Genomic DNA, 27,238 nt, shown 5'->3' with positions numbered 1-27,238 from the left:
TTTCTGTTCAGGAGAAGACGAAATATGATGATCTTCAAGACTTCTGTTGTGGTGGCCATATGGTATGTCAGGTCAGAACAATTTTCTTCAGGATTAACTAGAGAAATTATGACATTTTTTTAGCTAAACTAGAAAAAAAACTAGGATGGATCCAGCAAAAAGCATTAAATTCCCACCTGCAACAAAGTTTTGCTGACCTTGACTGTGTCTGGTGTACTCATCAAATTTAACTCTTGTCTCTGCAACAGCAGATCTGAGATATAAACTGAAGAAGACTGATTGTGCATGCCAGACAACTGCTTCTAATATAACTTGGGTCAAAACGTTGTTTGAATATGATACCCACTGAGATCCCTTTATCTCATGAGTGGGAATCCTAAAGAAGCATATCTGATCTGGTGTCAATGAAGAATATGCAAAGCATATTACCCACTTCAACCAGGATATCTGGGCTTAAGGGGTTATGTCCTCTTTTCAGAGAATAGATGTTTTCAGAACCCTCGGTTCTTCTCCATGCATTTTAAATACTTTAGAGCATGGACAGGGCTTAGCACTGGCCATTTTCTCCCTGTATTTTGAGGTGAGATAATAAATGACAACAATATGATTGCCCATAGATGACAACAATATGATTGCCCATAGATGACAATAATATGATTGCCCATAGATGACAACAATATGATTGCCCTTAGATGACAGTCAGATCTTAGCGATGAGACCCAGCTGTGTTAGTTGTGCCATTAGGATCATGGAGCTCACTGATCTGAACTTAAAATAGTTTAGGTCCATGGAATGGGCATACAGCTAACTCAACCTGCATGCCAAGGCAAGAGCTAATAGAAACATGTCTTGCAAGATAGCAGCTTCAATGAGCTTCTGGCTAAGGACTCAGTCCTATCCGAGTTGAGCATAGTCAGAACCCATGAAAGATTTCACTTAGGAATCAAGGTGAGAGATTTAGGCCTATTCAAGCTGAAGTTGGCCAGCAAATTTGACAGGTCCAATATTAGCTCTCCCACAATGGCTGATTGTGTCAGAAATCATCGAGTGATATGAGCTGATCATAACAGTAGCTAACTATTTCTCCTCCAACAGCTAGAGAAATAAGTTAGAAAGCTGAGAAAGCAAATAATTTAAAGGGATGATGTTGTTGTTTCCACACCAGTCTCTAAAACCCCACTACTTCTCTTCATATGCTTTCAAACTGGAGGGACTTCTTGGTTCTGAAATTCTCCCAACGACTGATGATTAGAAATTTCTGTGAACAACTCTGTTAAAAAGAACCAAAATTAAAGAAGTAGAATGCCAAGGCAGGGATGAAACATCTTTGAATGTGGTTGTTTAAGCAGGTTTAATTATTGTGGGATTTTATTCTAGGGATTTCTATCACTTAGTCAAGTAGATCTTTCACCCATGAATTGTGATATGCAAGAGGCCAACAGAACCACTTTGATTATCTGGATCCTGATTTTTTTATGGACTCTCAAGATCAGAATATTTGGCAGAAAGGTGTAGCCTCAAATCCCATCCCAACTGACTGGAAGAGTATCCATGGTCCTGACTCCTGAATCTAGGATGAGAGAGATGTGGGCAGCTTGTGATTCCAGCTCAGTGAAATTCTATCTATAATCAGACACCCCTCCCCCCCATGCACGAATCTGCTGAAGATCAAAGGGTGACTACTCTCATTTTACAGAGTTTGGCCCTTTCTTGACAAAGAATCAATCAAAACCGAGTCTGCTGGAAATGTGTCTGTTTTGGAATATTACATGTCAGGGGAACTACTGTAAAAAAAAAAAAAAAAGTCCCATACCATGATGAACAAGTTTGGTGATTTGGTCTCTCCCTGTTTGAGGTGGTAGGCAGCCACTACATTTTTGGGGGGAAAAGGTTGATCTGTACTGGGAGGCTGGGTGAAGGTGAAACTAGGCTTTGTATTAAATGTATTAAATTGTTTCTGGAACTGGACTGTTTCTTATTGCCTACAGTTCAAGTGTAGGTGAAACAACATGAGCAACCTCTAATTATGATCCAGCAGAAGATAGTTTCAAAGTTTACTGAAAAGCCAGTTTCATTCTTTGGAGACAAAGTGAGAGTTAATTTGTTTTAACATAAAGGCTTTCTGAAGAAGTTTTAAATATTCCCAGACAAAGATTAAGAAGTTTTAAATACTCCCAGACAAAGATTAAGAAGTTTTAAATACTCCGAAACAAAGATTAAGTTCATGATTCTGTACTGTACAAGCAAGTAATATTTACAAGCTGTTCCAACCATAATTGCACCACAGTCCAGTTCAGATATTACTAAAGCCCGTATGGCCAGAGCAAACCTTTCAGTCTATGCTTGACATTATTAAAACATTGTGTATTTTTACATTCTTACACATGACAGAACCAGGATATCAACCATTAGATCAACAAATTTTGATCAGTAGATTGGCTTCTAAACCAGAAGATTTTTCATTGACATAAATTGTACAAGCTTTAAGGAGAGAGAAAAGAAAACAAATGCAAATTGTATATGGCACAGATTTTTATATGCACAACTTTGCAGAAGTTCTAAAGCATCAATGCTCTCCAACTGCATGAATTCATACTGACAACATCTGTTTTTTGTACTATATTCAGTAATGATTCACTAGTACTAAGAAGTGAGTTCAACCTATAGACTTTGGATCTCCATGTTTTCTCTAGCTCTCTCTAATGATGGGATGAGATTTAGTTTGGTATATACAGTATTCACTCAAATTTTCAGTTGTTGGATTAATATTGAAATTTTTAAGGACCTTTTTTGAATTCCATGAAGGCATCATCTGACCATGGTTTATTGACATTCTTTGGAAATGCAGTTGTTGGCACTAAATCTAAAACAAGATCCTGAGTATTGTTTTGTTGTTAAAATGATCAACTGCTAAATATGCTTCAGAACAGGGATAAAACATTTCCCAATCTGCACTGCTCATTTATCATTTCTGCTTTAGCCCTTGAGACCTGGGAGTATTACTTTTTAAGTGTACTGCAAAGTGGCAACTACCACAGATGTCATCAACTCAAGGTAAGTCAAGTGAAAGATATTTATCACATTTTGTCACATCATGTGACAAGTAGAATCTTATCACAGCAAAAGCCTGGCTGAAGAACATTTGGTATATATATTATAATTGTATCTTTGAAGAGTTACTTTCCACAGATACTATTTTTAGTTGCTATATGAGATATATATAGGAAAAATCACTTTTTTTCTTTATCCAGGAAGAGCTGGATTTGAGAGGTAACAAAAGTTAATTTGTAATGTTAATATAATCAGGTAATGTGTGAAACAGAGAGCTTTTTACTCAAAGAAAACAACCAACCAACCTGGTAAGGAATCATAACAGTTGGTTCCCGGACAATGTTCTGCACATTTTTGGGTAGTGGTTTAAATTTCCTCTGGACTCCTTGATTGAAGTCTTCTCCACCACGTTTGAACAAGAATACCAAACATTCATCTTCACTCTGAAAGAAATTCAACATAATACTCAAGTAAAAAGTCTTACAGACACAGAATTGATGAACCACTATGCTCCATCTCTCTTCTGTTAGTTTTGTTCTCAGTGGCTCAGTAGTTTGTGTTGCTACCAGATTGGTGCAGGTTTGATTCCATAACAGACCAGGTCAGGGCTGGTTGGGGGGGGGGGGGGCAGGGTTTCTGGATCTCACCCCCAAGGTTACAAGAATAAAAAATGCACACACATGCACAATAACATACAGTCACTAGACACTTGAAATGTGAGCATCATTTTATTCTTTGGCACATTTATTGGGTATTATACACACTCTGTGTAAATAGACAGAGATTTTTGCTTTGGTGTCTTTTTGAGGAAAGTCAATGCCCTTTTGAAATTTTGGAAACACATCCCAACCCTTGACCAGATCATGCTCTGGCTCTTTGCCTTGATACTGTATAACCTTAATGTGTTTATGTGCTGTTGAACAACATACAACCAAATATCACTAGCTATTTATCAATTATTTTCTCCTCAACAACCAAATATCACCAGCTGTATGTCAATTATTTACAACTCAAAAAGTTTAAAAGTCAATTTTCAGCTGTTAACCTCATCAGTGTTTATTATTTTGTCAACTAGATTTCAAAATATTACAATTAAGGCAGAAAATATAACATGATCAGAGAATGACAATCTAATAAAAAACGTTTATTTGTTTAATTTATTAAGTTCTATGAAAAATTAATTAGTGGTCTGATCTCTAAAATCTAACACATTTGGTTTTTTATTGCTTAAAATGTGGTTAGAAAATGCAGATAGAAGGTGCATATCACTGAGACGTACGCATGCTAGATGACACAGTACTAACATGATAGACTACAGGGCCTGTGGAACAGAGAAATTTAAGACGAATAGGTGGAATGGTTTGCTGGATCGTACAACTTGCTTATTTCACATTTTCCTTTCCACTGCCTTTTAAAAATGGCCTATCTTTTTGTTGATCCCTCTTTATTCATAAAATCAAATGGAATACTTAAAAACATATTATGGTATGGAACCATTGGGTTACACTGCAGCATTTATTAAAGCCCCAAAGGCATTTTTTCAGATACTGCAATAAACATTTTGTCAAAATGAGTTTGAAATAAAAACAATTATCAAAAAATATGTTTCTAAGTAAAACTTGTAATGTCTGATTTTGACAATCAGTTCTGTCAGAGATATCTGGCATATATGACCAATCCCTGAGGCTTGACAAACATACATACACTAATGGAATACAAATCTTTCCTAATATGGCCGTGTGTGAATCATTACCACTGGGGTCTTAAACTAAAGACTAGTTCAACCAGATTTGACAATAAAGTAGTTCTTACTACATTGTACATACAAATTCGGGAAAGTTCAACCTACAACTGACAAATGCAGTGGTGGTATTAAGAAACTGCTCAACAAACATACATATACATGTACACACATAAAGTAGTTGGTCCACAGAAAAGGTGCAACTTCAAAAAAAATTCTTACTGGTTCCATCCAGCACTGTGAAGCTGGTTGGTTTGGTGTAGGGGACAGACCAGTGCTCATTATAATGTCTTGGTCCTCAATAGGGATTTTTGTTTCCTCCGTAATCCTCTTCTGCAGATCCAGCATGGTGTGTTGTTCTATTGTAGGATACGTCAGAAGCATGTTGTTTGACACATGCAGGAGGTATACAATCTTCAATTAAAAACAAACATATTCATTTATTTCTGTAATTTTACACATTATTTAGTCATTCTTTTTGTACAAATATGTATTATTTTCATATATCATAAATTTAGATGAAATATTTTTCTTTAAATAAAAATCCAGATTACAAGCTCACTGTAAGCAAAAAAAAATGTGACGCAAAAACAAATATTTTAATAGATTAACATGAGGCCCAAGTGTGTCTGATATCACTCACCTTGGTTACATAAATAAACAGATAATGTCAATCTGCGGTTCATGTAGTATTCTGAATAAAACACCCTGTATAAATTACCTCCAAAACATGGTATCCTGTCAATTTTACCTAATTCACTACTGTCTGATACAAATTCTGTCCAAATGCATAATTAACATGCTTCGACACCTGCCCACAATCAAAGTTGTCCAAGATCTGTAAAAGTTTACAGACAAAGCTTTAATTTGTGGTTCATATAGTCAGTTGTTTTTCACATCAATTGAACCTATAATTCAATTCGTTTTTAGCTCACAAGTTTCTTATTCTTGGCACTTAAATTAACAAGGTTTTTAATGAGAAAACCACATTGGGATATTTTATTTTAAATTAAAAGATAGAAATAAAATATAATAAAAATTCATTAATATGCACGAATTTGTTCCCATTACTGAACTAGTCCAAAAATCTGACAATATATATGCATATATTCCAAGTTTAATCAAAATCAAATCAGAAATATGCCTCCAGAGTGGCAACAAGCTGAGTCAATCAGATGAAAACTCACTTTATTAATATGATAGATATCACTCATAAAGGAACTCATCTGAGTCAATCAGATGCATAATCACTTTATTAGGTGGCGCTATACAGTTTCGCATTTTGCATAGGGTTAGGAATTTAAAGAAAAAGAATGTCCCCGGCTTTCCTCACTGGTTATACTGGCTATTTAAAAAAGACCTTGTATATCTTAGGTATATTGCAAAGAACCTTTAATTCCCTTTATTTTGGTGTATGATTGATGGGTGTACTATGGGTTATAGCGTATACAGCTTGGCCTTACTTCAAATGTGCACCTTTCAAAAAAGTGCTAGCTCTACTTGGTCATTTTCACTTCCTGAACATCAGAGGTCAATTGTATAAAAAAGAGCCGATAACTTTTTTTACATTTTATATATTTGGTAATTCATTCATTGCACTTTCAGAAGCTGGTATTGTCTAGTCTGGCAAAATTCATTTTCCCTATTTTAATAGCTGCTATGTATAGTGTACTTTAGACTAATTCAGACTGATTTTTTAACACAAGGGAGCAGTCATTTTAGTTAGCAGTGTGCTTAAATCATGTAAAATTTCCAAAAGTACAATATCCAAAAGAAATATCATCCACATTACATTAATGTAGCATAGAGGTATGCAAACATTCTCTCCACTGTGCATGTTTTAAATGCGAACTACTTCACCTTACATACGTCACTCTCTCAAAGGTACATATTATCTGGTGAGCGCCAACATAAAGAAGATGTAGGTATTATTTTTTTATGATTTAATTATGTTTATATGGCTGAAACATTTAAGTCGCAAGCATCAAAACAATCCTTATGAATAATTCTCCTGCCTTTTTCCCCACAGAACAGTATTTATGAGTGTCAGAGTCTCTAACAAGTCCAGCCTACCCCCCCCACCATGATAAAAGTGAGCTATTTTAAGAATGCACATTACATTTTGTAAACATAGCAACCAATGTTATGCTGAATGACAGGAACATGAAACTAGCCAGAATTATTTCTGAGATATCAACAATGAATTTTACAATTAGAAAAGGGAGGTAACTCATCAGCTTCATAAAGGTCAAAGGTCAAAGTGTAAAATATTTGCCTATTGTTTAATATGGAAGAGGCGAATTCACTTTCTCTTCATTTATTTTTTTTATTTCATTGCAAATAAATGAAAAGAAACATTTTCACCATATATTTCTGTCACTTATTGCAACAGTTTTAAATTTAAGTTGACTCTATTCCTATATTCTAAGTCTTCTAATTTCCCCATAATTAAGGTCACTACTCACACAAACATACCTCATGGCAAATTATGTAAGCAAGAGAAAAATGATCATAATTAGCTTATTTTCATGCTTAAATGCAATATGAATGTACCATTTTATTCAGAACATCATACATAATTATATGAAAATAAAAAAAAATAATTGCAAACATTTTTTTATTTTCTTTAAGGTGGCGCTATACAGTTTCGCATTTTGCATAGGGTTAGGAATTTAAAGAAAAAGAATGTCCCCGGCTTTCCTCACTGGTTATACTGGCTATTTAAAAAAGACCTTGTATATCTTAGGTATATTGCAAAGAACCTTTAATTCCCTTTATTTTGGTGTATGATTGATGGGTGTACTATGGGTTATAGCGTATACAGCTTGGCCTTACTTCAAATGTGCACCTTTCAAAAAAGTGCTAGCTCTACTTGGTCATTTTCACTTCCTGAACTTCAGAGGTCAATTGTATAAAAAAGAGCCGATAACTTTTTTTACATTTTATATATTTGGTAATTCATTCATTGCACTTTCAGAAGCTGGTATTGTCTAGTCTGGCAAAATTCATTTTCCCTATTTTAATAGCTGCTATGTATAGTGTACTTTAGACTAATTCAGACTGATTTTTTAACACAAGGGAGCAGTCATTTTAGTTAGCAGTGTGCTTAAATCATGTAAAATTTCCAAAAGTACAATATCCAAAAGAAATATCATCCACATTACATTAATGTAGCATAGAGGTATGCTAACATTCTCTCCACTGTGCATGTTTTAAATGCGAACTACTTCACCTTACATACGTCACTCTCTCAAAGGTACATATTATCTGGTGAGCGCCAACTTAATATGATAGATATCACTCATAAAGGAACTCATCTGAGTCAATCAGATGCATAATCACTTTATTAATATGATAGATATCACTCATAAAGGAACTCATCTGAGTCAATCAGATGCATAATCACTTTATTAATATGATAGATATCACTCATAAAGGAACTCATCTGAGATATTGATGATATAAAGCCTATACTGAAAACTTGCTAAAAATGAAATCAAAAACATGGCCTCCAGAATGGAAATCAACAAATATTGACAGAAAGATGACAGACACATGACCGTATCATCAGCTCACTAGGCCGTATGTTGTTGTTGTTGTTGTTGTTGTTGTAGGGTTTAACGCCATTTTTCAGCACGCGATAGGCTATACATGGCGGCCAGTATTAATGACTAGGCCGTATGAACAGATGAGCTAAAATTACAGACAACAGAGTGAATTCTGACCATCTGATATGTCAGCAAAACAAAGGAAGAGTGTAACTGTCACTTGTTCAATACTTATATCATTGTCTACATTGTAAATTCTCTTTATAGTAATGACTTATGACTGATGACAATAAGGATGGTGACAATAATGACAATAATTAAGATATAAACATGAACAACAATCAGTTGTAAAATTACACTCTTATATTATTTCACTTATTCATGAAGTCTGAAATTTACTGTTACCTTTTTTAAATAAATATATGAACTATCACAGTAATGAGCGGTTTTGACACTATTTTAAAAAAAAAGTTAAATGTCAAGCAGGTTAGAAACAATGGTTGGCCATAGCAAATTTTTATTAAATATCTGGATCTCTGAAACAGCATCAGTTAGGACACTCTACTCTATCCCTCTCCCTCCCTCATTCCATGACACTGACTCTCTTACATATATCTTCCTGTTATGAATGCATGGATAAAGTTTGTGAAAAACTATATTGATAAAGGTCACTGTTCTTTAACATTTGGAATCTCTTATCTCTAACCCTCTTTTAGAGATATCAGTAGACAAAGATTAAGAAAGGCAGACATACTGATAAAGTTAACTGCAATATCCCATATGTTCTGCAGGTATAATACAACTATGTGCAGTGAAAATACAATTTCACCATATGCTGTACAATGATGTGCAATCTAAATGAAAAATTCACAAGTCTGTAATGAACAAGCATATTATCTTCACCTATTACCTTGGCTTAGTGAAATCCTTAGCTGTCTCTGGAAAGTCTCAAAGATCTTATGACCATTATATGTTGTAAAGAATGAGAAAGCATTTAAGTACATCCCCCTTATTTCAACAAAAACAAATGCTAAAATAATAATTTTGGATATGCAGTAATAAAGCAGTAGAATCTGTATTCAAATAGTTTTGTTCAGCATAATAAAACACTACTGTAAAACTAAAATGAAGAATAATCTGATTTACAGGCATCATAATTAGGTTGTTGTCCAGCATCATCCAATGATGTGACAACAAAACTGAAAAGTATTCATGCACAACCATAATATTGAAATAAAAAATGGCACAATTTCCGACACAACCTCCTACCATGGATCTTTTCCAGCAGGACAAAACAGTGGTATTACAGAAACAACTTAAATAGAAAAAACACTATGTAATTACAGAAGGTACAACACAAATATCTAACTTAAACTGGGTGAACACTGTGTAAAAACAGAAATGTACAACACTAACATATAACTTAAACAGGAATAACACTGTGTAATAATAGAAACAAATAACACTAACATATAACTTAAATAGAAAGAAAACTGTGTAATAACAGAAATGTACAACACTAATACATAACTTCATACTGAAAAACTGTCCATCATGTCAAACACTGTGTAATATGTGGTACAGTGTAATGACTAAATTCTGTGATGTCTAACCTTCATACTAAGGATGTTGTCAAGCATGACAAAGCAGTGGGGCCGACTTTCTCCCTCCTGAGTTCCTGATTTGAGTCCTCCACCTCTCTGCTTAGGGTCCCAGCGTAACATCAACCGAAGCCAGTTTTCAATGTAGGTCTGCATTGATCTGGTGAGAAAATGTGTTGTGATTTAATATTCAGGAAATTACTCGACATCACTGAATTTTCATGAGCATATATAATATGGAAAATTGTAATTATCCATGCACTTTACAAGAAGAACTGGGATACTATGATATGATTCATCCATACAGGTCTACATATGCATGTGTATAATGTTAAATTCCACCTAGACCATTAAAGATAGATATGTGGAAGTTACGTCACTGATAGTCCTATGGGTGTAGACTATGCCAACACTTATGCAATTCTGATCACACCCCATGGTGCAGGGTTAAGTGTGTGTCAGTTGTTGTTGTTGTTTTAGCGTTTAACGCCATTTTACAGCACACGATAGGCTATACATGGCAGCCAGTATTAATGGTGGAGGAAGAATCCGGGAAATCCCACAGACCCTAGAGAAACTACTGACAAGCTTTTTCACATACCCACATTGGCTGAATCCGAGACTCAAACCCATGCAGACAGAGGTGAGATGGCAGTGATCCATAACGGAGAGCACTTTAGACCACTCGGGGCCCCTAGGTGTGTCGGTGCATGTGTGTATGTGATTTGGATTTTTAACATAGCTTGAACAACTTTCCAAACATATTGCTACAATGTCTGCATTGTGGCAGTTTATAGTGTTGTCTAGCATTGGGGCACCAAGCTATAGACATGTAGCATGATGTATCCAATCATATTAACCTGACACTAGGCCAACCAGTCCTAACATTAACCTCTTAATGCTGAGAACCAAGTGAGGCAGCTGTTAGTATTTTTGTAAGTCTTTGGAATGCCTTGGCTGGGATTCGAACCCATGACCTCCCACATCCAAGGCAGATGCTCTAACCACTTAGGCCATGCTAGTGGTCTGGGTTTGGGTTAAGAAGGCTGAGATTATTTTACATAAATTTCAGATAACTACAGTTGTTTGTCTCATATATCTAAGAACTGACTTGTGTGATCAATGACTCAAGTGTCGATACATATCAAACTGGGACCCAGGATCATACTCTTGAATATTTCCCTACCCCCACCCCAAGAATTTAACTCCTGGGTCATAACATAAAAACTACTAAAGTTCCCAGTCTATAATAATGCATACACTTACTGGACATGAAAAATAAAATGTATACATGCAAGTGATATTGTCCCCAGAGGCATAACAGATCACTGGTCATAAATTGAAAACAAGCATGATGGAGGGGCCCCGAGTGGCCGAGTGGTCTAAAGCGCTCACCGTTCCGGATCACTGCCATCTCACCTCTGTCTGCGTGTGTTCAAGTCCAACGCTTGGCTAGCATGGGTACATGGGAAAGCCTGCCAGGAGCTTCTCGTGGGTCGGTGGTTCTTCCCTGGGTTTCCCAGGGTTCTTCCTCCACCAGTTATACTGGCCGCCATGTATGGCCTATCTTGTGCTGAAAAATGGCGTTAAACCCTAGAACAACAACAACAACAACAACAAGCATGATGGCCAACTTCAAAACATATAAGCGCCTACTAGTCATGAAAGTACTGACTAACACATCTAACTCACTTTGAGCCAAGGGTCTGTCCCAACATACTAGGTCTATTGAAATCAACACACTATATACCAATATATAACTTACTGGTCATAAAAATAGAGATTTATACATACAATTGACACTGGCTCAGAGTTCACCTTTACCCCACATGGACTAAGCCCCTAGGTCATAACTTGTAAACTATTGATGCTGTTGTTGTTGTAGGGTTTAACGCCATTTTTCAGCACACGATAGGCTATACATGGCGGTCAGTAATCCCCGGAAAGAACCACAGACCCTCGAGAAGCTACTGGCAAGCTTTCTCACATACCCACATTGGCCGAATCCGAGACTCGAGCCCACGCTGTAAACTATTAGGATCTTTATCATAAAACCATGTACATGTATATATGTATTGGGAATAAAAAGACATGTTCACACACAAATTACATTTATCCTTGGGGCAGTTCTTACACTTGGGTACCTATTGAAGAGGCTTGAATTTTGGGGTGAAGTTAAAAGCAGGGAAGTGCTGGGATACATCCTTTACATATACTTTATACATTTTGCCCTGTAAAACCTATAAAGTAAGCTATTTCAAATTAAAATGATCATTAATTTTTTTTAAAAAAGCATTTTACATTTATTGAATTCAAGCAAAAAGAATGATGCTAAAATATTATTTAAATAATGTTTCACCGTATGACAGGTTGCTTAACATAAGTCCAGTCCAGATAATTCTAGGTTTCTGCATTAAAATGTAGGTTCAAGTCCATATTTTAATATCTCTGCAATAATATGATACATTTTTTCCCAAACCTCCCCCCCCCCAAAAAAAACTGGTTAAAACATCTACAGGTTAAAACATGAATCAACAGTCCGCCTTGAGATAATTTTTTGTTGATATTTATGGTCTGAATTTATAGGTCAATATTTTGTTTTGACCTCTGTAAAATCTTCCAAAAAGTATCTGTTTATAGCTGAAATGAATAAAGTGGCAAATAACTTCTACTCAGGTATTTTCAAAAGAATATTTTTTATGTATAATCTAGGAAAAGCAAAAATAGAAATAGTAATAGAGGGTCTAATACCCAACATTTTCCTTTGGAATTTTGATTGCTGGTTGACTGGATTGTATTTAATCGTACTTTGAGCACATCACTGAGAATATCATGTTGAGGAAATAAATTCCTTTCCGAAAGCTACCTGGCGGCAGCCAACTATGGCTGTCCCCCATAGATATTTAACCTGCAAACCAAGACTTCGCCAACTTATTGTGGCTCCCCAATGTATGGTAAATAACACTGGTCAACAGTGAAATCATTACTGACTTGAAAAGGCCCTAATCTGTAGTATTTTGGTGTGCCGAACACGAATATAACCGTGAAAAATTTGTATTGGCTCTCGTTTTGAAGATATTCATATACCTCATTTTCTATGTTTCACTGTGTAAATTTCTCCAGTAGGACTGCAGCAACATCCGGGATAATGATGTAACATTGCATAATACCATCATGCTCACATCATCCACAGTTGATTGCATCATTTTCTGATGCAATGCAATACTAATGCCATGCGGCTGCTGAAGTAAGTTGACATCAGCAGTGTACTATACATGTGTAGGCCTATTATACTAATGCCAGGCGGCTGCTGAAGCTGACGTAAGCAGTGTACTATATAAAGCCCAATCAGATAGGTTCAGCATTTAAAATATTTTAGACGTTGTGCGAGACAGTTCAAGCTACTGTTACATAAAACTTATTATTTTATCCATTTACGTACAATAAAGAACAAAAGTGACATTTGCCAACCAGAAGAAAAGTATCAATTCTCAAGTGAAGAAGGCATATCATCTTTACTTCGGATGCAAGGTTGGTGACCAAGACAAGCCTTGGGCTCCGCATATATGCTGTGCTACATGTACAACACAGCTTTCACAGTGGTTGAATTGCAAAAGGTCATCAATGCCGTTTGCAGTCCCAATGGTGTGGAGAGAGCCAAGCAACCACCTAAATGACTGTTACTTCTGCTTGGTTCCTCCTCTTTCCGGCGGAATAACGAAGCGAAAGAAGTCGAGAATAGTCTACCCAAACATTCCGTCTGCATTGAGACCAGTTCCACATGGTGAGGGACTTCCTTTTCCAGAACCTCCAGCAGAATATTCTCTTGATTCATCTGACGAAGACAAAGGTGAGTCGACCTGTTCTTCTCCTGGTCCATCAGCATGCAGTGATCCAGATTTTCACTGTGGTGCATCATCAACCCCACACAGAATAACACAGGAAGAACTAAATGACCTGATTCGTGATTTGGACTTATCAAAGAACAAGGCAGAATTGCTAGGATCAAGACTCCAACAATGGAATCTTCTAGAAGAAGATGTCACAATTACTGCATATCGAAAGCGCCACCAGCAATTGGAGCCTTTCTTCAGAAAGGAAAGTAATCTGATATTCTGTTCCGATATTGAGGGCCTCATGAATGCTTTAAAAATCACTCATGACCCACAAGAATGGAGACTATTTGTGGACTCTTCGAAACTGAGTCTCAAGGCTGTGCTTTTGCACAATGGAAACATTCTTCCATCTATTCCAGTAGCGTATGCTGTCCACATGAAAGAGACATACGATAACTTAAGGCAGCTACTGAATTCCATTGAGTATAACAAGTACAGCTGGCACCTCTGTGGTGATTTGAAGGTAGTTGCCCTTTTAATGGGACTGCAGCAAGGATATACAAAATACATGCGAGTGGGATAGCCGAGCAAGGGAAATGCACTACATGAGGAAGGAATGGACTCACAGGCAGAATGTAGCCATTGGAGAGAAGAATATCCAACACCCAGCTCTGGTTGAGGCTCAGAAAATCTTGCTACCACCCCTTCACATCAAACTAGGTTTGATGAAGAACTTCGTGAAAGCCATTGACCGGACTTTGCCAGCATTCCGATACCTGCATGAAAAATTCCCTCGACTCAGCGAAGCAAAGATTAAAGAGGGAGTTTTTGTGGGTCCTCAGATTCGAGAGCTTTTCAAAGATGACCGGTTCAACAACTTGCTGGAAGGTGACGCGAAACAAGCATGGAATGCTTTTCGCCTAGTTTCTACAAACTTCCTCGGAAATGTTAGGGCAGAAAACTATAAGGAACTAGTAGAAGACATGTTGATGAAGTATAAGAAACTTGGCTGCAATATGTCTCTAAAGATTCACTTCCTTCATTCCCATTTGGATTTCTTTCCTAGCAACTGTGGTATTGTTAGTGATGAACACGGCGAACGTTTTCATCAAGATATCGCAACAATGGAACAAAGATACCAGGGAAAATGGTCCACTACAATGCTGGCTGACTACTGCTGGACACTCCTAAGAGATGCTCCCGAACAGCTGTACAAGAGACAGGCGAAGAAATCTAAGATGTAGTCAATGACTTGATTTTTTATAGGTAGGCTATTACAGTTGACCTTTTACTATTGGAATGCATTTCGTTATGTAAACATTAATTTCTTGCAGATTACAAAAAAACTAGAGCCAATTTTGCAATTTGACTGTCATATTCGTGTTCAGCACATAAAAATTGATAAGAATTGACTAATTTTATTTCAGTAACATGACTTTTGTAAAAATTTGTTGTCCAGTGTAATATGCAGTTGCTATCTGGAAAAATAATGATTAACTAGATATTGCAAAGCTAAAAAGGAACATACACAGAAACTTCACATGACCAATCCCCCTGTAACTCTGCAATGTTTTTATGTAATTATTACTGTAACATGAATACAAACCCCTCTGGAATATTTTAAGATGTGAAAGATCTATTTCTCAGTATTTCTGGGTTGTTTTCAGCAGTAAAAAATATTTGTAATTAGGTACTGACATCAAATGCCGGGGGCAAATGGGGTAGTCTTCAAAACTGATATCAGTTGCCACAGGTAAATGGGTTAGTTTTCAATACAGACATCAGTTGCCAGGGGCAAATGGGATAGTTTTCAATACTGACATCAGTTGCCTGGGGCAAAAAGGGTAGTCTTCAATATTTGAAAAATTGATGCGCTGGTGTCATCTCCAAAAACAGTTATGACAGTACTTTTGCTGCATCTGCAAGTGAAATTTCAGGCCACTGCAGAATAATGGAAACAAAAAAACATCCTTCAAAGAAAGGGTGACATGATTACTCAATATTATAGGTATATTAGGTTCAAATAAAATGTACATGAACAATGTCTGTGCCTAAGTCACTTTACTGTTGGCTAAGGCTTGACAAAAGGATATCTTGGCGTTTGTTGCCACCAGCTTTGCCCGCTACATGTATTTTAATCCAGTTATGTGCTATCTACAATCATCCCACCAGCTTTGCCCGCTACATGTATTTTGACCCAGTTATGTGCTATCTACAATCATCCCACCAGCTTTGCCCGCTACATGTATTTTAATCCAGTTATGTGCTATCTACAATCATCCCACCAGCTTTGCCCGCTACATGTATTTTAATCCAGTTATGTGCTATCTACAATCATCCCACCAGCTTTGCCCGCTACATGTATTTTAATCCAGTTATGTGCTATCTACAATCATCCCACCAGCTTTGCCCGCTACATGTATTTTAATCCAGTTATGTGCTATCTACAATCATCCCACCAGCTTTGCCCGCTACATGTATTTTAATCCAGTTATGTGCTATCTACAATCATCCCACCAGCTTTGCCCGCTACATGTATTTTAATCCAGTTATGTGCTATCTACAATCATCCCACCAGCTCTGCCCGCTACATGTATTTTAATCCAGTTATGTGCTATCTACAATCATTACAATCATCCCACCTTTTGTGTCTGATACCTAACATTTTCTACACACTGTGCAGAAAATAGAAGTCATTATTTATATAACATTCTTGTACAAGCCAACCATTTCTATATTTTGGCAAATACTCCATGTGAAACTTGATGAAATCATTAGTAATGATTACTTTTTTAGAACAAATTGGTTCAAAACAGATATTTGTCATGTGTTTCAGGCTTGGGCCTATATAGCAGCTGTAATATCACTGACTAAAATATGAGGATTGTTCAATCAATGTTTCCCTTAGAAACATAAAGTCAACCAAAGAGCTCAAAGGAAATAGGAACTGAGCTAGGATGAACACGGAATCTGTAGTGCCATAATGACACCCAAAATACAGAATTACTAAGCAGAGTGCAGACTGGTTGGCATATATGTTGTAAACATAAGATGGCCTTATCCATCTTTAGATAGCGCAGGTTCCAGTCTAAGGTAACAAATAAGTCTGTCCATTGCTATGACTAATCTGTAGCAAGATGAATCTGATTAAAATCAGATCTCCAATGTTATACATTGAAGATCTGACAGCATCCTTTTTGGGAACATGTTCTGGTAACCTATGTTATTACCATAATTGCTAGTTTGATCGACCAATCAGATGTAGTCTTACATCTCCATGTTTGGAGACTGAGCAGCGTGGATGAAGAGCATGAATGTGTATCAAATGATTTGATTCACTTTCAGATTTTTGAAAGCTGCATTTTGAATGGCTAATTCAAAGATCATCAGAACATGATTCTTAAGCAGTCTTCATCAGATCTTCACATAGAGCAGAGGAGATCTGATTTTAATCAGATTGAAGCAAGTATAAAGTTGTAAGTGATTATCTGAAATTAAATTTCTTAATTTCAATGTTTGTTTATAATCAACGTGTTTCCTGTTTTTGCTTATAATCAATGTGTTCAATATTTACATGTAAGATGGACTTAACCCATTATGTTGGTTATTTCACATTTATCTCATGTAAGCTAAAATCAAAACTCTTCATACTGGACACCTCTATAAAACAACCAAAATTGTTGGTCACAGCATAGTCAAGTTTAAAAAACCAATGTAAACGGCAATTAAAATTTGACATTTATGCAAATATTAATTTGATAAAACTTCATTACCTGCAGAGGTTATTTGGTGTCAGTATAGTTTTTGAAAATATCACCTCCCCTCCTTCCGAGTCAAACTGGGCACATATATCTTCAGGGGACTTTTTGCACACTTCTTTATGCCTAGAAAACACAAACTAAATGTTAAAATACCATGTGTCCATGAATAATATACACCCAACTAAAAACAATGCTGATTCAAATCTACCAGTGACAGCAGGTTAGGGTCCATGATACCAACTTTACTTAATATTTCAAGTGAACAGCACTGACCCTAATTGCCTTTGCACTATGTAACTGTAGATCTGGATCTGGGCTGTCTGCACTCTTGGTCGGTAACCTGTCACATTTTTAGCTTAGCCAATATGATGGTGTCAACACTGCAACACCAAAGGTTGGAGACAGATGGTAATTTTTGCAGTGATTACACTGGTTTTTTTTTATGAAATGGGTATCAATGCAATCTACATGACATCACAATGTAGCATCACCAACAATGAATGAAATCACCATCATGTAACACAATGGACAATGTCACTTTGTCATCCTGGGATTTTTTCGTTTCATGTAACATTTTAGGATGCTCTGAATTTCTTTCAGCTGACTGACCTTATATTTAAATAATAATTTTTCCAAAAAACAATTTAATTGCACAGAGAATAATATAGTCTCTTCATACTTCTATGAAAATACTCAACAATGGTTTACTGAAGGGCAAATATTGTGGAGCAATCATATCATTAGTCTTACAGGGAAACAGTCAATTTGCAGACAGGTGCAGAATACACACAATTCTAACATGAATCTGTTGTATCTCACTTCACAACACATTGAGTAAAAAAACAGACTTCCTTGATGGGGCTGATACTCTACTGTCCAAAAAGAATTTCCAAAATGTCAAGATAGACCACTGCTGAGTGTTAAAAATGTCTCTGTTATTTTTTAGTTTATAAGACATCAAATCAGCCACTGTGTCAATCATACTGTATATAATAGCTTATAAGTCAAATAAAACTGAAAACAACAAAGATCCTGATCTGCCATAGCATAATGCACCTGCAGATCAGAGTCTATGTTTTTGTTAATCAAACTGCACAGACCCTGATCTGCTGATGCATTATGTGATGGCAGATCTGGCTCTGAGCAGTTTCAAGTTGGACTTATAGAAAATATATAAGGTACTAGAAGCAAGAATGCACCATTTTCATTTAGGACAATCTTCATGCAATTATAAAAATTCTGGTGAAAACCTCATGTTGATATGACCATCCATTCACGAAATTTCATTGTGGCAGCCATATTTGAAGTCAGGTTCTCACCATTTTCAACTAGGACCAACTAGATATTATAATTAGCTTTCTGGAAAAAACCCATTTCAATATGACTTTCCACTTAAGCTGAGTAGCAATAAAATAATTTTTAAGATGGCTGCCATGGTGACTATAAAAGATGTTAAATCAGCAACATTTTCATTTGGTACCAACTAGACATCATAAGATTATTATTATCATGTGCAGTGTGTGCTCAGCCAATTAACAACGTCTTCATCAGCAAAGTGCAGAGCCTGCAGTCCACCGGGGAACTTTGTCAGTGTTGTTCATAATGTGTGAAATGGTCTGATGAGCTTCATATCAACAGAAGGAGTTAGTGGCATGGCCCCATCAGACAAGGTTGACTGCACAATAACCCTATTTGTCCAAAAGCAGTTCAATGTGGTCCACTGATATTGTGGAAGGTTAAAGCCAGGAGGGCAGACAGATGGCTCATCTATGAGGGAGTGGTTTACAACATCTGTTGAAGACTACTCGACACTCCAGGCCGAAATAGCTGTCATATCCTCCGGCAACAAACCTAACCAGATTGGGCGTCTCGAAGTCAAACAGACTGCTGGATGTGAGGTGATGTCCATGTACAGTGGAAGTTTCTCACTGGCATAGACCTTAGCCAACTATTTTGTGGTTGCTTCCTGGTGACGCAGATGTGGAGGAGGAATATTGCTGGGTACTGGCAGTCACGGGAAAGGAGATGGATATAGTGTTTTAGAGATGTTGAGCTGGACATCAATTAACTTGGTGTGGGATGATGAAGCCCAGACAGGAGCGCAATACTCGGCTGTCAAATAACAGAGGTCCAGTGCTGATGTCTTGAGTATCTGAGCACTAGCACCCCTGGTTGAGCCAGCCAGTTTGCAGAGTAGGTTGTTTTGAGTGCTAAGTATTTTACTGCAGTTTTCTTCAGGTGGTTGTAGAATGTCAGTGATATGTCCAGAGTCACACCAAGTTATGTTGGTGTCAGGTCATATTTTATTTACTGCCCACTGAGGAGGATACAAAGCTCATGGTTAGCACTTGCATTGTTAAGGTGGAAGACGCTGGAGACTGTCTTTGTTGTGCTTGGCTGTAAATGCCATTTCTTGTTGAAGTCTGTCATATCCTCCAGGTCATTGTTCAATACCCCCTCAAGCTCAGTAAATGAGTGACTCTGACACCATAAGATGTCATCTGGTTAAAATTCAGTGCTTATATCATTGTCCATTCAGGAGTGATGATAACATTTTCAAGATGACCACTTTGGCCATCATGGTGACCAGATTCAATATCCAATTATCACAATTAGTATTTAAGATCTGGCAGACACCATAAGATGTATTCTGGTCAAAATCACATGCCATAATTATGTTTTGTTCAGAGGGTCTAGCAACAACATGATAATTCAAAATGGCAGCCATATTTTACATTAAATTAGCACCCTTTTCATTCAATACTAACTAGACATCACATAAAAGATCTTTTTGTGAAAACGCCATGATGACACGGCTATCCATTCTGGAGAAGTATCAACATGAAGATTTTCAAAAGGACTGTGGTGGCTAAAATGGAAATCAGATCTGTACACTTTTCATTTAAGACCAATTAGACATCATAAGTCTTTTAGAAAAACCATCATGTTGATATGACCAACCATTCAGGAGGAGAAGCAATAACAAGATTTTCAAGATATTTGCCATGGCAGCCATATTTGGCATCATATTTAGGACCAACAAGACATCATTAAAGGTCTTTTAATGAAATTCACATGGTGATATAACCATGTATTACATCCACTTAGGAAAGCGATGATAAAACGATTTTCAAAATACCTGTTCTGGTGGTCATATTGGATGTCTGAGCATCAGCACCATTTTCATTTAGGACCAACCATGGGATGAATGTGCGTGTATAGTTTCATGGCAATCCTCAAAGTAGTTTGGTGAAACAGTGATTAGAAACTTGTGGATTTCATGGTTTCACCAAAACAAAAGTTTCAAGAGAAAACAAAAAATATCTGCCTGTTAAGTAAACGAAACTTTCTTAACCATCAAAGGCATATTCAAATGTTTTTTAGTATCAACAAATATGGTGAACCAAGAAGACTGATACAAAACAAAATAAATTCAGTCTCTATTATACTACACATATTCAACAAAACCTGGCCTCAGTTTCACCAACATAATTATGAAATTATATATTCAGCTTGAGACATCTGATGGTCCCAATAAGTCAGACTTCAATTTCAGCCAATCAAAATGCTGGTTTATAAACTTAAACTTAAGTCTAGACTTAAATTCTACTGGTGAAATTCAGGCCCATAATTTAAGATTTATGTTGGTCAAATTGGGTCCAAATACTTTGGCTGACTGTTGCCATTCTGATTCAAAATCAAACACAAGAAGCTCTGTGAAACTTTAGGTCCAGTCTGTATATTTACATGTATTTGGACTATCATGGCACTTCTGAAATATATCTCTGCATCTAAACTAAAACAAGAAAATGCATTGCAACGATGTTTGGCACACCAAAGCTTTAGCTTGCAAGGATTACTTTTTGAAAAACCCACACCAAGTCAATTAAACACCAATCAAAAGTTGGTAACAAACAAGCATACTGCAATTTAAGATGAGAAATAAAAAAAGAACCAAGTTTATATTCCAAACGAAAGTAAATAAACTGCAAAATTTACGTGGACAAAGCAATGTAATTATCCTTAGCATATCAAAGATTCAGCCATTGCTGATTACCTTGAAAAGGCCACATCATGTCAATGAAGCGGTGATCATTGTATAGTCACAGAAAAATATCAAATAATGTGACTCAAGATGAGAAATAACATTAAGAACCATGTTTATTTTCGAAGAAAAACAGTATTGTTTTATCATGTGTCTGTGTTACTGAACAGACAAGCCATACTCATGGAAAAGATGTTTCCTAAACGTGACTTTGATGTTAACATTAACACTGTTTGAATAGTATAAATATTATATTTGAATTCAACCATAAATATAATTAAATGAAGAACAAATTATTAGGACAACAGCTATTGAATATTTAATGTTTACATGTGTGGTAATCATACTTGTTCTGCTGCAATGCAGTGCTTTGCACAACTTTGTCATAAATGTGACAGAGTAGAACTACAAGTTAGCAGTCATATGTATTACTTTGCACAACTCTAATGTAAATGTGACAGAGAAGAACTACAAGTTAGCAGTCATATGTATTACTTTGCACAACCCTGATGTAAATGTGACAAAGTAAACTACAAGTTAGCATCATATGTATTACTTTGCACAACTCTGATGTAAATGTGACAGTAAACTACAAGTTAGCAGTCATATGTATTACTTTGCACAACTCTGATGTAAATGTGACAGTAGAACTACAAATTAGCAGTCATATGTATTATGCAGTACACTGCACAGCTCTGATGTAAATGTGACAGAGCAAAACTACAAGTTACCAGTCATATGTATTATGCAGTACTTTGCACAACTCTTATGTAAATGTGACAGAGTAGAACTACAAGTTACCAGTCATATGTATCATACAGTACTTTGCACAACTCTGATGTAAATGTGACAGAGTAGAACTACAAGTTAGCAGTCATATGTATTATGCAGTACGTTGCACAGCTCTGATGTAAATGTGACAGAGTAGAACAACAAGTTAGCAGTCATATGTATTACTCTGCACAACTCTGATGTAAATGTGACAGAGTAGAACTACAAGTTAGCAGTCATATGTATTATGCAGTACATTGCACAGCTCTGATGTAAATGTGACAGAGTAGAACTACAAGTTAGCAGTCACATGTATGTGTATTTCTGGTTAAGTCAAAGAGCAAAGAGCTACACAGAGATGTGAAATGAAATGAGTTTTTTTATCATAAAGCAATCAAAGAAAAAGACTAACAAATATTTAAGCATTTCTTTTTTTAAAGAAAGGCTAGTAAATAATTTAGTTAAAATGCGACAGATTTATGTTTTATAAGGACTGAATGAACTTTTTTTCTGTTTTTCTTTAAAACATGCACCCTGCCCTCTTCCCAGAAAGTAAGATATTAAGTCAAATAAGTACACACCAACAAACACATAAATATGGTGTTTATTTTTCTATTACCTGTAGATGCTAACTTGTTCTTAAAGATGAAACTATATTGCATCATTAATACAATGGAGCGACTGTGATGAAACTGCATGTAGCTTGGATCAATAAATAGCACACACAGCTCACCCACCCTGCACATTGAGGCTAGTGCTATTTTGAAATGGTCTACATAACTCCCTTGTACCTGATTAGTTATCAGTTTGTTCACTGTCTGTCATGTTAAGAGCAGTTTGTGAACTAAATCCCCTCTCGAAATCTGCTGTTTGAAATGTGCAATTTTGGCCAATTTAAACAATCTGGGAACTGGACTTCATAATATTCTAACATAATTTTCCACAACTCAATCATGATGTCCTCAGGATGTTTCTGATGTAGAATTACATCTGTTGCATTCAGCTAAAGTTACATCCTTCGAAGTACATACTTTAACCTGTGCAACCATGTTTGTTAGTAAATAGATTATCTTTTCTTATATTCTCAACAAAGAACATATAGCATCCTTCCTTTTTGGTTCTATTAAAATATTAGAATTATTAAAATATTTTAAACAAACTCTACATCAAATAATCCACCATTATTCAACGTGTAATTATTGTGAAGTGGATTCACATATCTTCTTTCCCATGCTTGGTTAATGTAATATTTCTTTAAATGCTTCAAATGGTGACAATGTTGTCACAAAATTTCCTCATATCAAAATTTTTAAACATTCTTGTTTTCAGCATTAAGTTTGCTCAGTAAAAAAAGATAAATATTTATAAAATTAAAATTTGGCCTAATAAATATTTACATGCATTATATTTATTATTTGCCAAAACATATATATTATTCTTAAAAAATAACTTGTGTTGTTTTTATTATAATGAATAGATTAATTAACATAGGAATAAGCATTTACCATTGTATGGGGCGCAGGTTTGGCAAGAACGGTCTGTATCCTGTAATACATTCAAAGACTACTGTTCCAAATGACCAGTAATCCACAGTAGCGGTATACTTTTGACTGGCAAATAGTTCTGGAGCCTATAAAGAAAAGAAATCTGTTTTAGCAGACATCTCCATATGAAGAAAAAAATCAGCTTTTCCTAATTTCATTTACATGCTTAACCTATTTGTAGTGGACACACTATCTTTAGTTTTGATGTCAATCATCGTTTTTCAATAATAATGATCCTGAGATGATTAATTTTACTAAGTCTGTATTTTAGTGACTGCATTTCATTTCTGTTCTGTTACCAGTCCATTCATGTCTGCATTTCATTTGTGTTCTGTTGCCAGTCCATTCATGTCTGTATTTGACTGTGTTCTGTTACCAGTCCATTCATGTCTGCATTTCATTGTGTTCTGTTGCCAGTCCATTCATGTCTGCATGTCATTGTGTTATGTTGCCAGTCCATTCATGTCTGCATTTGACTGTGTTATGTTGCCAGTCCATTCATGTCTGCATTTGACTGTGTTATGTTACCAGTCCATTCATGTCTGCATTTCATTTGTGTTCTGTTGCCAGTCCATTCATGTCTGCATTTGACTGTGTTATGTTGCCAGTCCATTCATGTCTGCATTTGACTGTGTTATGTTACCAGTCCATTCATGTCTGCATTTCATTTGTGTTCTGTTGCCAGTCCATTCATGTCTGTATTTGACTGTGTTCTGTTACCAGTCCATTCATGTCTGCATTTGACTGTGTTATGTTGCCAGTCCATTCATGTCTGCGTTTCACTGTGTTCTGTTACCAGTCCATTCATGTCTGCATTTCATTGTGTTCTGTTGCCAGTCCATTCATGTCTGCATGTCATTGTGTTATGTTGCCAGTCCATTCATGTCTGCATTTCATCTATCATCCAATCGTTTTTTGTTAATATCTCAGAATGACATTAATAATTTTCTTCTATCACTTCCATTCATTCATGTTTGCTCTTTTGGCACAAAATGGAAATAATGTTGCAGGTTTAAAGCCATTTATCAGCACATAAAAATGGCAGTACGTGTAACTGGTAGAGGAAGAACCCATGAAATCCCAGGTAAGAACCATCAACCCACAGAAAGTTAGTGGCAAGCATTCTCACATAACCCAAACTGGCTGAGCCAGACACTTGAACCCATATGGACAGAAGGGAAATGGCAGTGATTGGTAAAGGCAAGCACTTTAGACCGCTTGGCCAAAGATGGAAAGGCATTTTTCAAAAGTCAGGATTCCATTTCAAAAGGGCAAGAAACTATAACACCTGTATCCTGTCTGAGTCCTTTAATGAAATGGCAAATGCATAATATGCAAAATATTTAAATGAAATTTACAATAAATTAAAAATATAACCACAACTGCAAAAAACTGAAACATAGTTGTCAAGTAATTGTCACAGGTTTCCTACAGTGTTAGTAAAACCATATTCCATGACTTTTTCAAAAAATTTTCAGGGCCATTTCACAAACTCAAGGACTGCAATATCTATGAAATGAATCTGTTTGTTGACCACAATTGTGTCATGTTGAAAACAACTGTTTTAATTGGTACCTGGCACTCCATAAAAGAAGCATTTATCAACTTTTAATTCCATGTCTTTTCCAAAACTTTGTAAGATTCTGAAAAAATTCCATGACTTTTCAAGGTCCTTAAAATTTACTTTTTAATTTCCAAAACTTTTCCAGGATCACAAGACTTGCAGGATTTTGTCTCGAATTTGTCAGTATTTGTCAGTATATTGTATTTATTTCATTTCATTCCAATAAAGATTGTACAGATACAACCAATGGTAATGATACCACATCGAAGACAGTTATTTTTTAATATCTGCCTCAACTGGAACAATGTCGCATCTTGTAAGAGTCGAAGATTTTATTAGTACAAAGAATCTGATCTTGGATCATCATGCAAAGGGCTTTTAACCATAGAAATTTTGCCACAGCTTGCAGATTTTCAAATCCATTAATCAAATGCATTTGTGTTTCATTCCATTTTTGTTTATAAATCATCCTTCTGCATTCTGCATTTACATTCTCCACTTTTTAAAAATGAACACTTTGCTTGCATTTCACTTGCATTCTGAATTTCATTTCTATTTGAAAGTGTTGTTAAAATCCAAACAAACAGTTTTAGTTTCACTGCTAAAATTACCTGCTTCAGGGTAGGCACTTATCTGACTATAATTTGTTAAGCCTACTTTCACTGCCTCATAAATCCTGTCCAATTAAGCTAAAAGGAATGTTCACTGCGTCTTTTGGTTTGTTTTAGCAGCAAAAGTGCAACAAAGTCATTTTCTTCTGCAAGTCAGATGAGACTCCTCTCCTCTGGGATACAGGGAGCAGCACCATATCCCAACAACTAAACTTACTATTGATGTGCATGTGCATACTCTTCCATGGATGTAACTGCAGGGACAGCTTGGGAGGATGAGCTGTATTATGATCAAAGGCATAGAAATGTATTTTACATCTAAAATTTCTTTTGTCTTCAAATTAATTACATAATCATAAATATATTAAAAGAATAGGAAAGAGGCTAAGGGAATTAGATCTCTTTTCCCCCAAGCTGAATCTGGCTCTGGACTCCTAACATATCTTAGGCAGCTTTGAGTGGTGTTTGAAATATGGGCTAGGGTTAGTACATGGTTGATGAATGGATGCATTTTACAAACTTTTTTGTTCCCACAAATTAAGACGGTGAAGAGTAACCTCCTATGTCATAATGAAGCCACTCAGTCACCTGGCATGGTAGCTTGCTGCAGTGCTGAAACAGATCCCACAAGCTGAACTAAGCCTTCTGAAATGAAAGGTATCCGAGGTAAAAGCTGGAGAATGTAGATTTTGACCCCCATCTCAGAGCTTGCACAATGCCCGCATGGGAACACCTTCAGGTGACTGACATGCTGGTGGCAAGTGCCTATCCTGGTGAGCTGATATACATAAGAAAATGATCTGATCTGGGACAAATCCCTGAAAATTGAGTGAATAATCTAACTGATCCGCAACAATAGAGCACCAGCCGAATATTGTCCGTTCCTTCTCTGAGTAGTAAAAACAGACATTTCCCTCTTCTATTTAACTAAGTCCACTTCAGGTACCACTTCAATGCTCTGACAGACCACTGGAATAAGGACAGCAGTTTCTGAACAAAAGAATGATTGTCCATGAGCTTGAGCTGTACTTAGCAAAGAAAGCAGGGGCCATCATGAAAGAAAGTGAACCACTGCAGCAAAACTACAGACACGTCACATCAACTTACAAGGCATACATCTCACCAATTCTACCTGCTGTAGCAAGAGTGACTAGGAAGCAGGTCT

General features: G+C 36.3%; 1 protein-coding gene across 2 annotated transcripts in view; it reads right to left on the bottom strand.

The window, feature by feature from the left end:
* LOC149802924 (inhibitor of nuclear factor kappa-B kinase subunit alpha-like) overlaps positions 1-27,238 on the bottom strand; it is a 97,374-nt gene that overhangs the window by 37,881 nt on the left and 32,255 nt on the right. For both annotated transcript variants that reach the window (XM_089952410.1, XM_089952411.1), the window contains exons 6-10: positions 23,860-23,984; positions 17,551-17,661; positions 9,954-10,101; positions 5,015-5,206; positions 3,357-3,494 (exon numbers count right to left, since the gene is read on the bottom strand). In XM_089952410.1, coding sequence (XP_089808536.1) covers positions 3,357-3,494; positions 5,015-5,206; positions 9,954-10,101; positions 17,551-17,661; positions 23,860-23,984 — 714 coding nt within the window. The remainder of the gene's footprint in view (positions 1-3,356; positions 3,495-5,014; positions 5,207-9,953; positions 10,102-17,550; positions 17,662-23,859; positions 23,985-27,238) is intronic.

Source organism: Sinohyriopsis cumingii, chromosome 3 (assembly GCF_028554795.1).
Source record: "Sinohyriopsis cumingii isolate HCF-2022 chromosome 3, ASM2855479v2, whole genome shotgun sequence".
In the NCBI taxonomy this organism is placed as follows: domain Eukaryota; kingdom Metazoa; phylum Mollusca; class Bivalvia; order Unionida; family Unionidae; genus Sinohyriopsis; species Sinohyriopsis cumingii.
The sequence above is the reverse complement of the archived record's forward strand: the minus strand, read 5'-3'. Positions and strand labels throughout refer to the sequence as shown.